The sequence below is a fragment of the Caenorhabditis elegans genome, chromosome II (assembly GCF_000002985.6).
Source record: "Caenorhabditis elegans chromosome II".
In the NCBI taxonomy this organism is placed as follows: Eukaryota; Metazoa; Nematoda; class Chromadorea; order Rhabditida; family Rhabditidae; genus Caenorhabditis; species Caenorhabditis elegans.
The window spans coordinates 8,216,952-8,232,721 of record NC_003280.10 but is presented as its reverse complement, the minus strand read 5'-3'; the positions used below and the strand labels follow the sequence as shown (position 1 = coordinate 8,232,721).

General features: G+C 37.6%; 3 protein-coding genes across 14 annotated transcripts; all 3 read right to left on the bottom strand.

Annotated features, from left to right (window-relative positions):
- Positions 1–21: 21 nt before the first annotated feature.
- On the bottom strand, positions 22–1,446 carry M110.9 (DUF148 domain-containing protein). Its single transcript, NM_001027091.3, has 4 exons — positions 1,321–1,446; positions 1,116–1,175; positions 371–466; positions 22–324 (listed from the first exon to the last, which is right to left on the bottom strand). Exons 1-4 carry the CDS (start codon positions 1,402–1,404, stop codon positions 130–132), a joined length of 435 nt encoding a protein of 144 aa, NP_001022262.1. The 5' UTR covers positions 1,405–1,446; the 3' UTR covers positions 22–129.
- A 2,123-nt stretch (positions 1,447–3,569) lies between these two features.
- Positions 3,570–10,336, bottom strand: dab-1 (PID domain-containing protein). Of its 8 annotated transcripts, none has more exons than NM_063329.8 (7): positions 10,247–10,336; positions 6,284–6,406; positions 5,719–5,774; positions 5,246–5,665; positions 4,529–5,163; positions 4,336–4,483; positions 3,570–4,207 (listed from the first exon to the last, which is right to left on the bottom strand). In NM_063329.8, exons 2-7 carry the CDS (start codon positions 6,390–6,392, stop codon positions 4,097–4,099), a joined length of 1,479 nt encoding a protein of 492 aa, NP_495730.3. In that variant the 5' UTR covers positions 6,393–6,406; positions 10,247–10,336; the 3' UTR covers positions 3,570–4,096. The 8 variants fall into 8 exon arrangements, with proteins under 8 accessions (NP_495730.3, NP_001360465.1, NP_495732.3 ...); NM_001129154.6 differs by having other exon boundaries at positions 3,572–4,207; positions 4,336–4,477; positions 4,529–5,169; NM_001373756.3 differs by having other exon boundaries at positions 3,573–4,207; positions 4,529–5,169; positions 10,247–10,334.
- Positions 10,326–15,500, bottom strand: ifg-1 (MIF4G domain-containing protein; the record flags this gene model as incomplete). Of its 5 annotated transcripts, none has more annotated exons than NM_001027089.7 (9): positions 10,326–11,641; positions 11,713–11,938; positions 11,985–12,555; positions 12,609–13,575; positions 13,627–13,830; positions 13,888–14,977; positions 15,123–15,239; positions 15,284–15,365; positions 15,420–15,490. In NM_001027089.7, 9 exons carry the CDS (start codon positions 15,466–15,468, stop codon positions 11,480–11,482), a joined length of 3,468 nt encoding a protein of 1,155 aa, NP_001022260.1. The 5 variants fall into 5 exon arrangements, with proteins under 5 accessions (NP_001022260.1, NP_001359723.1, NP_001379490.1 ...); NM_001373755.2 differs by having other exon boundaries at positions 10,328–11,641; positions 15,284–15,377; positions 15,420–15,497; NM_001393134.1 differs by having other exon boundaries at positions 10,331–11,641; positions 13,885–14,977; positions 15,284–15,377; positions 15,420–15,500.
- Between the last annotated feature and the right edge of the window lie 270 nt (positions 15,501–15,770).

The following is a 15,770-nucleotide window of genomic DNA, read 5'->3' as shown; positions in this document are numbered from 1 at the left end:
ACACAATTTGACAAGCCAATTAATTAGAGCTTGTTTATTTAAATTCAGGCAAAATATAATAAAATAAATAGGCAAATTCAATAAAAATGTACAAAACGTTTTTAATAGTTGATTCAATGATACAATAAATCAGTAAATTAACGAAAACAAATCCTTGTCGGAGAGAAATCTTGCCAACTCATTTTTAGTATTATTATCCATTGAAGTCGAAATATGCCTCAGAATTCGTTCTTTTTCACCAACAGAAAGTGTTTGATTCTGTTGTGTCATCACTATTCGGATGAGTTTTTGTTGTGTTCGTGTCGATAGTTTTGGTAAAACTTTCTGAAATTTTCAAATAAGTTTTTTAAGATAAAAATTGAAAACTCACAAATATTCTAGATTTTCGTTCTCTTTCATCTTTTTCCACTCTCAACTTCCAAGCCTTGTGCTCCTGTTTCGTTTTTTCATCCAATTTTTCTACTAACTGAAAATGTTTCTATTCTTTTAACTATGATAGTGAAACAAGCAGCCGATAAATACTATTAAAGAAAATAATTTTGAATTTGCGTGTAGCAGCTAGAGAAGAAAAGTAAGATTTCCCATTCTAGTGTATATGGAATTTGTGACAGCTATTATAATTTTTTTTTTTGGAAGTTTGGCGCTGTAAGTTAATTAAACTTATCATCGTCGAACGTGGCCGAATATCATAATAATACTCCAAAAATTTGTTAGGTGTTTCAAAATGTGCAGTTAATAAATTGCCAGATTTTCCAAAAAAACGGACTTTTTGAGTAATTTCGGTGAACTTAGAACTAATTGTAAGTAGGTTCCAAATTGGATAACAATTTGAAAATCCAGTAATTATCTCTTAAAATGAAATAATAATTTATAACGTTCGCATAGCGCCGTGAAATTGGAATTTTTTCATAGAACAATCGTAGAACATAATGCTTTCGTTAGGTTTAAAATTATTACTTTCGTAGTCAAAAAAGTCTAGATGTAGTGAGTGAAAATTCCATAGCATGTGATTTGCCGATTGAAGCAGAACAATATATAGTTTAGGTTAAGTTTAGATTAGTTTCAATTAAGTTTCAATTTTGTCAATTAAACACTTTCCGATTCTAGTTACTTACCTTGTCAATTTCTTTGTTGATCTGCTCTATTGTCTTTGTTTCTGCACTACCGAGGATTTTCTGAAAATCTTGTTTTTTAGGTGACACAGTAATCAAATATTATTTAGATCTGGGAAATAATATCAAATTCTTCCTAAACAAGAATTCGGAAATAACTTTATGTGATAATACTTATAATATTTCAAAACATTTTAGGTCTTCTTACATCAATAACTTCCGTTGACGGAGCTCTTTGTGTGCTGACAAATGCACAAAAGACAACACTGACAATGGCAATATTTTTGATCATACCAACAGAAAATATATTATTAGTGAACACCGGATGACAGGTGTGATTCAGGAAGACTAATTGTCCAGAGATGGGCAAGACAGCTCTTTCTCACAAATAGGGCGGAGTCGTGGCGCTGTACAAACAATTGACCAGAAACAAAGGAAAACAACAAGAAGAGAAGCCGGACTGTAGATGTGTGAAAAGTGTCTGTGGCGGTGCAAGTGGTGGTGGGCAAGCAAACATCATGTTATCCTCCCCGATTGTTACAAACCTTTTGTTTTTTTTTTTGCGAATTATTTGAATCAGAAACTCTGTGAAAAAGGGAGTAAGAAAGTGCAGTTTTCACAATACTATTCTTGGATTTATTAGAGCAACTTGAAAACTGTTAGCAACCTTGAAGGATGATATTTCTGAAAATGCCACAGTCGATTGAAAACTGCAAAGAATTGGCAAAGTGTATGCTTTGTTGAGAAATAAAAGGTGAAGTGTCGCAACTGGGGAAATTATTTAATTTAATTTAATTTAATTTATTACGATTTTTAGTCGTGAAAATAATATGCACAACAGGCAAAAAATAATAATAGAAAAAATACAGACAGAACACAATAGAGAAAAAAATCAAAAGGAAATGCAAATCGGGAATATTCAAAGGAGAGATCAAGACGTGGAAGGGAAGAGGACAAATTAAGAATAATATCAGATCAGTGTTGTTTCATAGTAGAAAGCGTTCTGTTAACAAAAAAGTGTCTCCTAAGTTTAGTTTTTCCTGTGCGCCAGACATATTTCTTTTTAGAACGAGTGTGGGTCGCTTGTTGCTCAAAAAACTCAGATGTTTTTAAGTCTACTTTACCAGTATTCATTCTGATTACTTGGATTCTGTCAATTATTTTACGTCTCGTGCTTAAGGTTTGGAGGTTGAATAGTTCGTTACGTTCCATGGCTGTTTTGTAATCTTTATCAGTTGGATTAATATACCTTTTTTTGATTCTACTATAAAGGCGCCTAGTGAACGCGTTTTGCACAGACTCTATTGCTTTCTCATCCGATTTTTTCGTCGGAGAAGACACTACTGTTCCATATTCTAGACGAGGACGAATGAAAGTTTTGTATAAAAGAATCATTAGTTTTTTATTGGAGGTACTGTACTGGTTAAAAATGTTGGCCAGCTGAAATTTCGCCAGATTGATAGATTTCTTCCAATACTCCGAGAAATCCAGTTTTTCTGATATTAGAAATCCAAGGTCTCTGGTAATTGTTTTTCGCTCTATAGGGTAACCGTCAAGGTGGTATTTAAAATCTTTTCTACATCTCCCTACTGTGACGTGAACTGTCTTAGATTGGCTTAGGGTGAGTTTTGCTCCCCTTGTCCAATCCACTACAGCGTCTAGAGCAGCCTGTAAGTTGTTTTCTGTTTCCGCCTTAGGGGTCGATACATACAATTTCACTCCCAGGCTGTTAAAGTGCCCAAACAAAAATTCGGCTTGCGTCGAATTCAATTTGATTTTCGTCTCTCTGCTCGCGCCATCACAATTGATTTCAAATTTAAAAGAAGTATCATAACTTCAGTTTAAAGGCGCACGCTGGTTTTTTCTGAGTGAATCTCGCTACGATCTCAATAATAGTAGTCGCTTGAAGTCCCAAGTTTCACAAATTATTATTTGATGTGGAAAATGGAGACCCGAAGAACTCGGGGGATGTCCAATTGGGGGGATTACCAACTCGGGGGATTGGCCCCGCCCACAGAACCGTGGCTTGCAATACGCCCATTTCTGCAACTGCCGCACGGTTTTAAAATTATTTTTTCTTGTTATTTCTCGCTCTATTGAGAAAAATACAGTTTTAAAACCGTGCGGCAGTTGCAGAAATGGGCGTATTGCAAGCCACGGTTCTGTGGGCGGGGCCAATCCCCCGAGTTGGTAATCCCCCCAATTGGACATCCCCCGAGTTCTTCGGGTCTCGGAAAATGAAGTAAAAAAATAAAATTCTTCCGTGCACAGAGAATACAAAAGGGTGTGCGCCTTTGAAGAGTACTGTAGTTTCAAACTTGTGTTGTTGCAGAATTTTCATCGACTTTTGAAAACGTTTGAACATTATCGAACATTTGTGAATATATTCGTTTTCGGTTTTTTTTTGTTTTTACTTCCCTCCTTAAAACAATCAGTGTTCCTATAAACTTATTAACAAATTTTGACAGAAAGCATTTCATTTCGCAAGGCGGAAGAGCAAACCGATAATATAAAATTAGGCGAATATAAGGGAGGTGAGAGATTGACAAGTTGGTTGGAAAACGGCCCTATAGAATAGCGATAGAATATCACAGAGATGGTTGGGGGGGGGGGGGGGGTTGATGGTGGTCCATTGAATGCAATATATAAAATAATAATAATACAAAAAAACATTTCCCTAAAACGCTAAACAAATCAATGATGGTTAAAAAGTAGGAAAACAAGGATTTTTGTTAGCATTGCTATGAATATGAATTTTTGGAAATTTCAAAAATAAAAAAGAACAGGAAATGTTTTGGGTGGGTGTGTGAAATGATGATCACCGGTCTAAAGTGTATGCGATAGAAACTGAATTAAAACAAGTGAAATACAAAAGGGACTATGAAGAATTAAAAAAAATTTTACAATTTACACACAAAGAAACGATAGAGTGCTGTTGTTGCATGGCACATGAGGTCATTGAATAGAACGATGTTTGGCACAATTTATCGGAAGAAATCATCACCAAATGGATCAGCATGAGATGAAGTCGTATGCTGTTGAGTGGCAGCCATTTGAGCAGCAGAACATGTTGTCGACATGGAGTTCAGAGAAGCCTGAAAAATATTTAAAAATGAAAATACTGCAATTAGTTTACGGACAATTTCACAAGTTCCTACTCCACTAATTTTTTCAATTTTCAAAGATAAAAACTAAAAAGCTAGTAAAATAGATTAAATTGTACCTTTGGTGGGTTTAAGATATGCTCAAATGGATTCTTTTTTGTCTCCTTGATACCCTGTCCACCAACCAATGCGTCCATATCAACCAATTTCGTGAAAGCTTCTTCAAGCGACGTCACCTTCTTTTCACTCCAGGTTTCGGCCCTGAATCTTGTTTTTGATTATTATTAATTTAGGTTTTAGAATATCACTCACTTATTATCTCCAAAGTTGGCAAAAGTGCTGGCGTGATGCAATGATGACTGCTGTTGTTGGATATTAGTAGATGGTGCCATATTCTCTTTCGTAGTCCCAGTTCCAGTCCAATCAATATTTGAATTTGGAATAGCAGAGGAATGTACAGAGAATGGATCACGGTATTGTGTTGGAGCAACAGTTGGAAGTGGTGGTGGCGGAGCTTGAGTATTGAAAGCCGACGCAAATGGATTAGTATCCGAGAATCCGTTTGTTCCGAAAGCAGGTGTACTATGAGCATGGTGCATTTGTTGCTGCTGTTGTTGTTGTCCCCAAGCGTCAAATGATCCAGCTCCGGATGTTGGCCAATTCTGATGAGATTGTTGAGGAATTTGAACCATTGGCATCTGCATTTGTTGAACTTGTGGAAGTTGAAGTCCTCCAAATGGCACTTGAGTTCCAGACATATTTGCAGTTCCATTTGACGTGGCTGTACTGTTGAAGCTGTCTACGAAAGGATCTCCAAATGGTGATGCTCCGAAGGCATCACAGTTTGTCGGGACAGTTGAAAGTTGTTGAACTCCTCGTTCAATTTGCTGAAGTTCGGATTCCAAGTCGAGAAGATCAGCGACGGCGACTCCACCTTCCTTCTTGCTCTGGAACTTTTATAAAGTCATAACAATGGACTTTTATAATTTAAAAATGCATTGGATCTTTGGAATTATTCTAAAAACTCACACTAATTTCAGCTCCACCATCTTGAATCTGTTGTTGCTTAACTTGCTCAATCTGTTTTTTCTTCATTTCAAAAACAACTTGGAACATGTCTCTGATAGCAAGAACTGCTTGATCAGCTGCCTGTGCTGTTTTGATTCCATAGAACTTGTACTTGCCTCCAGGTTCACCGTAAACAAGTCCAAAAGCTCGAGCATCAGAAGAATCACGAGCGATGAAAGAGATTCTTGATACTGGGAAATTATGAAGAACAGCGCCGCTCTTTTCATCAAGAACTTTGATTCCATCAATGTTGATTTGAAGAGTAATACGTGTTTTGTGAGCTCCAGCAGCCTTGATAATACTCTTGGCAGTTCGCATTGCTTCAGCACACATTGCATCTCCTCGAGCCTTGTCCACATCTTGTTCTCCGATCAGCTTTCCCTGAAATAACAATTTTACAAAAACTACTACATGAATCATTAAAAAAAACTCACCTTGTAGGAAATTCCATTGTTTTGAAAGCGAAACGGATCCGATGATGCATTTGATGCTAAAAAGTTTAAATTTTAGATTGATAATTATAGAGTAAATCATACCCCGCGCCTTTTTCTGCTTGAATGATTTGGAAAACGAACGCCCTAATTGCGTCTTTTTCATGATAATTAGGTATTCACTTAAAATGAAATTTGCAAAATCTATTAATGAGTTTAAAAGTATACAAACACTCGTTAGAAATCGATATAGAAATCACATAGAGCGGGCGCTAGAGAGCGTAAAGAGATAAGAAAACGAAGTGAGACGCAGAGAAGAAAGGAGCAAACTTTCTGCTTGGCAGATCATTGTCACAAGTTTTTGGGGGAAAAGAAAGAGTGAACCAATAAACTTTGAACTCTTTCCTGAAAATGTTATAGATAACAAAAAGATAACATTATCTATCTGTTGAAAATTGGCAAAAAGGCTATCTTCTCGTTAAATTATCAAATTGATATCTCTACATTCACAATTGGATACTCTCAAAAATTGAGAAATCATTTTTTCGGAACTCAGCTATGTTCTCACCTTTCTTGGTTCTCTTCAGCATTGCAAGTCGGGACTTTGGTGATGGTGGATTTGGTTTTCCAGATGTTGCATTTGCCGTTTCCACTGATATATCCGACTTTTGAGCCATTGTTTCGAGAGAACCTTTAGAAATAAGATTTATTACAACGAAAAAAAAATAGAATTTAAAAATTACAGTAAAAGAAAACTAAGAGTATAACAAAGCTTTTTGGAACGAAAGTGAGACCAAAAAGAATTGTGAGGTGGTGGTGGGGGATAGAGTGTGAAAGGAGGGTGAAATCATGATCAGCCCCCTTGGGGGCACATGATCGACCGGTTTTCATCTCCATATCGGAATAAAAGAATACAAAAAAATGAAGACGACCGTGAAAAAGTGCAGTAGTCATTTTTCATACTTCAAGGTGACAAGTTGACACTGGATATGTACTTGTTATTACTTTCGAAATGGAAATAAGAAAAAATGTCGGATTCAAATAGCAATACTTTTCAAAAGCACTATGCAATCTTGAAAATAATTCTTAGGTAAATAAAGTTATTTCATACTGACAAATATTTTGAAGACACACCTTTCCAATTTGAGCGACGATATATTCTAATTAATTTATGACATGATTCAGAATAATATTTCAAAAAACGCGAGATCATTACGTAGACGTAATCTAAAGTTGATACGAGTTACAGTAACCCGTTGTCCGCGTGGCGAGACCGAGCGCGTAAGATCTGGCGAAAAATTCTATGAAGCCGAGAAATTGATTTTTTACAAATATTCAATTCAATCTTTTTTATTTTATTACAGTCAACCTTGAACTAAGAAAAATAGACTGTTCTTCATTTATTTTGCGGTCAGGGGACATTCTTTTACATCAGCTGATTACAATCTTGACAGGAATGGGAGTACGTAGTGTGTGATGTAGTTAGTTTCATAAAATCGAGATCAGGACTGTAACTTAATTATTGTAATAGTCAATGCATAATAGAACACTAAATCACAGTAGAAGAAAGAAAACGAAAACAGATTGACATTGTTAGTCATCCAAACCGAAGTGAGTCACTACTGTGTTGACTGGAGAATACGACAACTGTGAGGATCTGAATTATTACGAAATCAAGAGAAATCAGCCATAAAACTATCGGAAATCGTTTGGGCGATCCCAAAACTCTTATGTGTAACAAAAACGACAAAAATAAAGAAGATTTGTTGACCAACAATCAGGTAATGTCGTCAAGTTTTGCAGAGAAACATTTCATGACTAAACCAAATAGGGAAAATCAATACAAATATGGAACAATAGCCAGAACGACGGAAACATGGCCAAAAGGTGTGCGTAGCTTTGCTCAGCAACCAGACGATCAAGTTGCTCTCACACTCTCTTCTTCCGCGCGGAAACTCGCCGGAACACTCCTCCTTTTCCTCCAAAACTCAATGTGTGCTTGACTACTAGATTTACAGGACACACACACCTTCGGGGATGCCGCCAGTCATTTTGCAAACATGACGTAAAAGAAAGACAGCTGCAGTCAGTCTCTTGTGAATTTATCTGCCTCTATCTGATGTCCTTTTACCTCTCTGATCTTGATGATTCCTAGGCTAGGATCCCCCGTTACGTAACATCTTGATTTCACATTTTGCTGCGTTGAATTAATGCGTCACCTGGACAGTGGATGGGAAAATGGGCAAGAAAATCGAAATATTGGAAGAAGATGTTAGACACGAAGGCAAGAAAAATCTTGTTTCTCTTTTATATGGGTTAGTATCGAATTGAAAACTTGGGAAACAGTGAATAGCAACATAATAATTATATCCTAACCAGCGTAATTTACCAAAATATTTCAAAAACTTTCAAATCGATAGGGATAATTTGAAATCGTTTTAGGGTACTGCACATTACGCAAATTTTTTGTTCGGTTCAAAAATAATTAAAATATCATTCTTATTCAGCATTATTATAAGGACAAAAATAAAGGAACAACATTAATGCAGCTAGGTCTATTAATGTCAAATCCGTCGGGAATCGTAATAAGCTTAGCTGTCAGATACGGAAACCTAAGTATTTACACTCATGTCGAGTACTGTAGCATATATTCAAATGAGGCAAACCAAAAACCGGAGAAACGGAAAACAAGCAGGCGTCAAGAATGAGAATGAAAAGAAGCAGAATAACGTTCATCTAACTGAATACTTCGTCAGCACCATCATCATCAACGTCTCCTACATCTACTAATCGGAGAAATCTCAACACACTTGTGATCATGGCCATCATTAGAAAATTACTATTAATATAATGATGTCTTTTTTTTCGTTTTCGCTTCTATTCAAGTCTGATGCGATGATAAAATTCTGTTGATGACGACGACGAAGCGGCGGCGGACGTTTTATGAAAATCAGGTTCTTTTTCGGAGCGGAAATTGAAGGTGACCGTTGAAAACACAAAAAGTAACTTCGAAAAAATGAATTTTATTTCTTTTTGTTGTTGTTATTGAAAACAAAAAATCGAGAAGAGAAACACCCAAAATTCTCAAAAGCATCAAAACAATTATTGGAAAGAGACCGTACTACGAAGGGATTATAATTCCAATATGAACACACAATAAAAGATGCGAAATAAGAAATGTGTTATACTTCTTCAACACACAACAATACCATCTGAAGGACACACTAACCAAATCGATCGAACACGTAAGTAATTGGAGTTGAGGTCAAAATTGCAGCCGAGTCAGTAGTAGTAGGCGGAAAGAAACAATAGTGACTCATCTAAACAAAAGCATGAGTGGGAGGGACGGTGAATAAAGCGAGGGACTTTTCGTGCCGAGACCACGAGGATTGACGAATAACATCTATCGATTCAAGTAATTGAAGCGGAACGAACGCTTTTTGGTGTTGACGGGAGGATTGGGTGGGGACGAACGGCGGGACAGGATAATTACCCGAAACTGCGCAGAAAAAAAAACATGGACAATGGTTTCAAACCAAAATTGTGAAGATCATGGAAACTAAATAATAGAGACAAGAAAACGAAACTTGTGAGTACCAATGGTAGTTCTCTAAAATAGAAAGTAAAATAATGTTTATTTACTACAAAGCATACAGAGAAGATGTAGATTAATTAACTACTACTATACTAAGCTCTATTGAAACGGGAAACCATGTCACTATGCACCATGTCAACAATATGGTTCAGTACGAAGCGTTAATTTTTTTGGAAACAGAATGTATTTATCTCCAAAACTCTTTTAAAACCCGCATCGTTTCGTCTAAAAACTCAGATAAAAAGGTAGAAAATTTCATTACTAGGGATATTGAATGATATTTTATAATTTTATAATTAAGATATTCGAGTTTTCTTAAAAAAGGACGCCTCAGAAACCACTAATTTTATCATGCATAAATAAAACTGACAGGATCAGATCACCAAAAAAGCCGGCTTTCCTTTGCCTCCACTCAAATTGAGACAAATATCGACTGAAGAGGGACCCCTACTAATGCTGCATGCTGGACATGTCTACGTCTCTCATCCTCTTCTACTTTTCTTTTCTTCACGGACATCCTCCGCGTGTGTATGTGAGCGTGCGCGCACACGAGAGGTAGAAAAGGGTTAAAAACACTCTGCATACAGTCACTGTGTCCAGACCAGTTTTTTGTCTTAGACTGAGAGAATAGTTTTGAGGCGAAGACGAGAGAGAGAAGCGAATAAAATTGAAAGAAATCAGTTGCCTATTCTTCTATTCATTGTCGCAAACCTCGACAAGCATCACCATTACTACGCAGATCGAGAATAAAGTTTAAAATTTTATAATGTAAAGAAAAATGACAAAAATTGAAAACCTGTCTCAAGGAAAGATGAATGAAGTTTCTAACGAAAAAAGAATTGAGATTTGCGCGGGTAGATCAAAGGTTACTGTAGCAAATTTTTTCAAAAACTATTTAATTTTATAGGTCTAAATTTTAAATAAATTCAAACAAACCTGCGAAACGGCGAAATTCTCTCGATTACTGTTTATATTATTCCTTCTCATATTAGATTTCATTTACATTCGCCAGTGACACGATTTCCTAAATATTTATTCAAAATCGAGTCAACGTAAAACTGTGAGCATTTGATGAGAAAACAGAGCAAGCTATATAAATGGGGAACAACCCCAACAAGAACTATGATGAAAAAAAAAAAAAACAATTTTGATGCCCATTTTTATTTGTGGTGGAGGTGGTGATGATGATAATAACGGAAGGACAATTAGTTAAAACAGGAAAAACGTAGAATTCAAGGAAGTGGAAAATTTAAGATGGGCTGATGAGAGGATATTAAAATTAACCAATTGTCACAATTTCTAGAAGATCCAGGAATCAGACCGAAGGCACTGACTTACACACAATTAGGAAATTTGGAAAAGAAATGAAGCTAAGAGCTAGTCAAAAGTCTTCGTTTTACGATAAATTCGATGCAATTCAACGAAATTCCAGCACTCCGAAAAAATTCAGCGACTTTTCGACCGTCTCTTAGAAAAGACCCTTTAAGCACGAAAACAAGCATAGCAAGAAATGTTCTCGGGACCAACTGGTATGGAAATATGAAGGGAGAAACCAATAAAAAACCAACAGCTAATTTAGAAACAATAAACAAGGAGACTATGAAAGGGTTATTCAAATAGAAAAACGAATGAAAGAAATGGGAACTGGGAGCAAATAAACGAAACGGGAATCCAAATGAGGATATAAATATTTAATGATTTGGAGGAAAACGTGATATTTTTAGTGATCATCAGAAGAAAAGGGTAAGGTGGGTGGGAAAGGGGCTATAACGAGTTGATTTCTGCGTCTCGAAACGAAAAATGAAGAGAATCTTCACGTTTCGAGACGAGTTGTAGAATGAGCGGAAGTTTGCAGGAAAAATGATCTGAATGTCTGAAAATTGATTTACTTCAGCTAAATCATGATAATCAGTTATTCATTTTGAAACTTTTCTTGCAAACCTCTAACAAAAGAAAAACAAGCAATAATATCGAAAACCATTAATGGGATACCCAATAAGACATAAAATCGGTAGGGATGGACGCGCGGCGAAAAAACGAAAAACTTGACATGTTTAGACCGTATTATCAACAACTCGTTCTTATATAGATAATTAAAATGGGTTTTAGCACACAAAAAAGTTCTCTATAAATCTACTGTGGAGTTTGAAAATCCAAAAATACGATAAATTAGTTGCCCGTCAAATAGCTCGACAACGTTTTTCCATTTTTAAACGTCACTGCTTCCATTTCTGCTGAAAGTCCTTCTTCCATCTCAGTCTTTAACTTCATGTCCGAAAACTCCCACGAGATTCCTTCTGCAGCGCCAGTCACTTCAAGCTCAAGCTCGATCTGAAAAAAATTAAATTAAAAAAATAAACGCAATGTACTGAATCTGAGCACTAAAATTTGCAATAACTCACCAATTGCTTCAAAACTTGAACAAGAAGGTCAAATTTCTTATTTCCTTCTCCTTTGGCAGCTGAGAAAATTGGCTTCATGTCCGCTAATGAGAAAGATTCAACTTCTCCAATTTCGTCATGTGGAGCATGACTTGTGTTCACGAGAACTTCACCAGTAACGGTCCACAATTTGGGATAATCTTGCTGGAGCTCAACATCATTAGCGAATTTGCAGAAACGGGTAGCTCTGAAATAATTTGTAAAGCTCAATAAATCATAAACTCTTGCCTTACCCCTCTATAAAAGCTTGCTTCTCAGTCTTGCTGACCAATGACATCCGCAGAGCAATAGCCAACTTCTTTCGATCATCATCCTTCAAACCTTTTTCGATCACAGCTCGGATAATCATCTCATAGACTACTGTCAATGACGGCGAACCGTATTTTTCTTTTCCAACATAATCGGTGATAGAGTCAACCAATTCCTTTTGGGAGAGCTCACCACTAGACATTTCTAGAAGATCGGATTTAACGGTATTCATAATCTTGGCTCTGACAGCTTTCTCTTCTTCAGTCAGCTCATCGTCGGTCTTGTCAGTATTCGAATTTTGTGATGTGGATCGCCGCGAAGAAATTGACATTGCACTGATTTCCTTTGCAGCAGCTAAAGCGGCCTGTTTCTCGTCAACAGTCGACTTTTTGCGTTGATCATTGGAATCACGTCGCCCCCAAGCTGATTTGACTGGAACGGCAGATTCGGAAGAAGTGTTTCCTCCACCAGAAGCACCAGAATGCCACTCTTTTTTGCTCTTCCCAAGAGTATTATTATCCATCGAAGAGAGCGAGATGTTTTTGGGTTGAACACCTGGAAATTGCAATTAATTAATATTGAAGAAATATTTGTCTGAAAATACTTACTCGATGAGGCAAGTTTTGTGTTAGCTGCAGCAGCGGCTCTTTTTTGTTCAGGGTGTTGCATTCCTCGGTTCCTATCCAATGAATTCCTGGAGACTGGAACTGATTTTCTGAGAGAGTTGCTGTTTGGTCTGACACCTCCATGACGACGATCACGATCCCGATCATATTGATCACGAGCTTTCTCATTTTCAATCTTCTCTTGACGAATATCTTTGTGAATTTCATCGATTTTTTTCGGTCCAGACTCGGTAGATTTTCTTGGAATCCATTTGTCTTTGCGAAGCTCCATAAGATTCATGATCATGAAACGGATTTTGTTTGAGCAGTAAGGTTTGGCAGCTTCCAACTTCTGGAACCATTGATCAAGGAATACGGTCGTGGAATCTTTTGATTTATCCAACATCACGCCTACAGTCTCGATGAGTTGAAGACCACAGTGAATAGATTCCTCGTCGACATCCTCTTTTTTAATATCTTGGTCCTTGATCGAATTGAACAATTCGAATGTACACGTTTGGACGATTTTTGTGGATAAAAGTTGATTTCTATACAGATAACCCATAAACGTCATAACTCCGAACTTTCTCCGTCTAAATTTCTGTTTCTCCTCTGCAAGCATCAATTCCTTTTTCACTGGATCTTCTTCTTTTTCGATGATTGCCAGTTTGTCTGCATCAATGTCTTTTTTATCCTGGAATGTCATCTGCGTCCGAGTCAAAACCTTATTTCTGAAGGCTGACTTTCCGCCGGTCTGGGATAGTTCATGATTCGCCTGAGCCTTACACATTTCAGCGTACAAAGCACAGAACTTTGGCTCTTCAACTGCCTTGTCAAAGACGATTTCGACAACTTGAGCGAGCTGCGCATCGTTGGAGGATACATTGTAGGAAATGAATTCTTCGGTGAGAGGACGTTGTGATGTAGGCGTCACCTTGTTCATAAGAGACCGAACCTTCTTACAAACTTCCTGAAATTTGGTTTAACAGTTTATAGTTTTGATTAATCACGAATAACTTACAATAACCGCAGCTTCCTCGCTTGCAACAGCTTCCGCGGTTTTTTGACGGTCTGGCTTCCATGCATCTTTCGATGATGGAAGTGTAACTCTCTGAACTCGTTCAATCGAAGGTCTAACAACTGGTGGTCGCTTGTTGTGCATACGATCTCTTTGCTGCTGACCGCCACGCCCGGTTCCATCTGTGGTTGTTCTTCCACGGTATGGCTGAAAATACAATATTGTTTGAATTATGGCTTTTATTAAATAATGATAACTTACAACCTGCTGGCGGTTTCCTCCTTTGTTTGCCCAGTTTGGTGTGAAATTAGGCTTCTTATTATCAGAAACTCGCATCGTTTTGATATCCAATCCGAAATCAGCTAGCTGAGCTGGTGACAGTGGACATGGGGTCCGAGAGAAAACTTTTTCAATTTCGCGAATAGTAACCATGAAATCTCTTCCAAAAGTTCCATCCGAGATGACAGCACTTCCGGCCAGGATAAGCTCCTCGATTCTTTTCTCTAAAGCTTCCTCGCGAAGTTTTTTCTTTTCAATCTCTTCGGCTTCTTTCTGTGCTTTTTCGATTTCCAGCTCCTCAGGAGTCTTTTCTGTAGAAGAGTCAGCAACGTCTGGCGTACTTTCTCTTTCATCATTCTCCTCAAATTTATCATCATCAGTTTCCTCTTTTGATTCTTCCTTTGTCAGTGTTGGAGTAACTCTGACATCAGCTACAGTAGATGCTGATTCTGCAGTTCCACTGGCGGGCGTAGTGGTGGTTGTGTCTGATGCATGGGGAGATGAAACAGGCGTCACAAGGGTTTCTGCTTGTTTTACTTCGTAATCAGCCTTTGCTGGTGCTTCTGGAGTTTTCGGAACGGACGGTACAACTTGTGGAGCTATGGATGCTGCTGGAGGTGTCTGTCCCAGGGCTGGCGGTGGTACGCTAAAATTGGGAAGTACAGCAGCTTGCACCGCAGCTGGGACCGCAGCTGGGACCGCAGGAGGATTATCATGTCGTCTGTCTTCATGATGTAGTTCATTTTTGACCTGATTCAAGAATTCTAAAGTAATGTTTTGTTTTTTCTTTTCTTCCTCTGGGGCAATCGGGGCTGCTGGAGCCGCTGGCGCTGGTGCAGCTGGTGCAAGATGAGGCGTCACTTCAATTGCCTTTTTCGTAGTTGGATCGACAATTTCCAGTGCTTTCCTTTGCCGTTTAGGTTCTTGTGGAGCTGTATGAGTCATCTGTTGTTGTGCTGGCTGAGCTGGTTGATATGGCATTTCTGGGTGGTATTGCTGAGGAGCTTGGTAGCCTTGGTACTGTTGATTGTACATCTGTGGTTGATGACCATAGTCCGGTCGCTGATATCCACCACTGAAAATGATATTCATGAAAAACTGGTAGGTAACAGAAGTAAGCGTTTGGGATACTCATATTTTTAAGAAAATTTATTTTTCAGTGTGAGTAAAATTTTGGAAATGATAAGCTAAATATATTTAATATTTAAAAAAAAACTTACTATTGTTGCTGGTGCTGTGGTGCTTGTGGCGGATAATAGTGATTTGTTTGTGGTTGGTTGTATTGTTGTTGGCCATATTGTGGATACGCCGACTGGTTCATTGGCATTCTTTGATAGCTGAAAAAGAACTTTAGCCATGGAAAATATTTTCAACTTCTTACTTTGAGTTCACTGGGCCAGATGTGTTAACAAATGGCATCACGAATTGTTGGGATGAATCCTGCATAGGAACTGCATTGTGATCTGAATGAAAACCTTGAAGGAATTAGAAAACTGACAAAAACCGTGAGCACTTACCTTGATTCGGCTTCCCTCTCCCAGGCCCCCTACTAACAGCGTTTGACATAATCTTTCAGTTTGAGGAAGTCACTGAAAAGAGTTTTAATAAAATAAAAAACGATAGAGAATAATTAGAGAAGGGGAAATTGAGGGAGGAGGAATAACGTTATTTTTCAAAATAAGAGCAGAGTGAAGGTAAAAGTGTTTTCTCTACAGATAGCAAGAACAGAAAAAGTGCAGAACGCAGCGTTTAGAATATCGATTATTTAAACTGGTGATGTCAACAATAAAAAATGACTGCACATCGTCTCCTTCATACTCAAGAGCAGAAGATGTGCATGTATCGACAGAATTTAAAGAACGTGCACA

What these genes read in the sequence shown, in the direction of transcription:
- dab-1 (NM_001373756.3), bottom strand. Translation starts at nt 6,392, where the DNA reads ATGGCTCAAAAGTCGGATATATCAGTGGAAACGGCAAATGCAACATCT. An exon ending in GCTGAAGAGAACCAAGAAAG is followed by an intron (nt 5,775 to 6,283) that starts GTGAGAACATAG and finishes TAAACTTTTTAG; the next exon opens with CATCAAATGCATCATCGGAT. An exon ending in ACAATGGAATTTCCTACAAG is followed by an intron (nt 5,666 to 5,718) that starts GTGAGTTTTTTT and finishes TTGTTATTTCAG; the next exon opens with GGAAAGCTGATCGGAGAACA.
- M110.9 (NM_001027091.3), bottom strand. Translation starts at nt 1,404, where the DNA reads ATGATCAAAAATATTGCCATTGTCAGTGTTGTCTTTTGTGCATTTGTC. An exon ending in CGTCAACGGAAGTTATTGAT is followed by an intron (nt 1,176 to 1,320) that starts GTAAGAAGACCT and finishes CAAGATTTTCAG; the next exon opens with AAAATCCTCGGTAGTGCAGA. An exon ending in TCAACAAAGAAATTGACAAG is followed by an intron (nt 467 to 1,115) that starts GTAAGTAACTAG and finishes AAACATTTTCAG; the next exon opens with TTAGTAGAAAAATTGGATGA.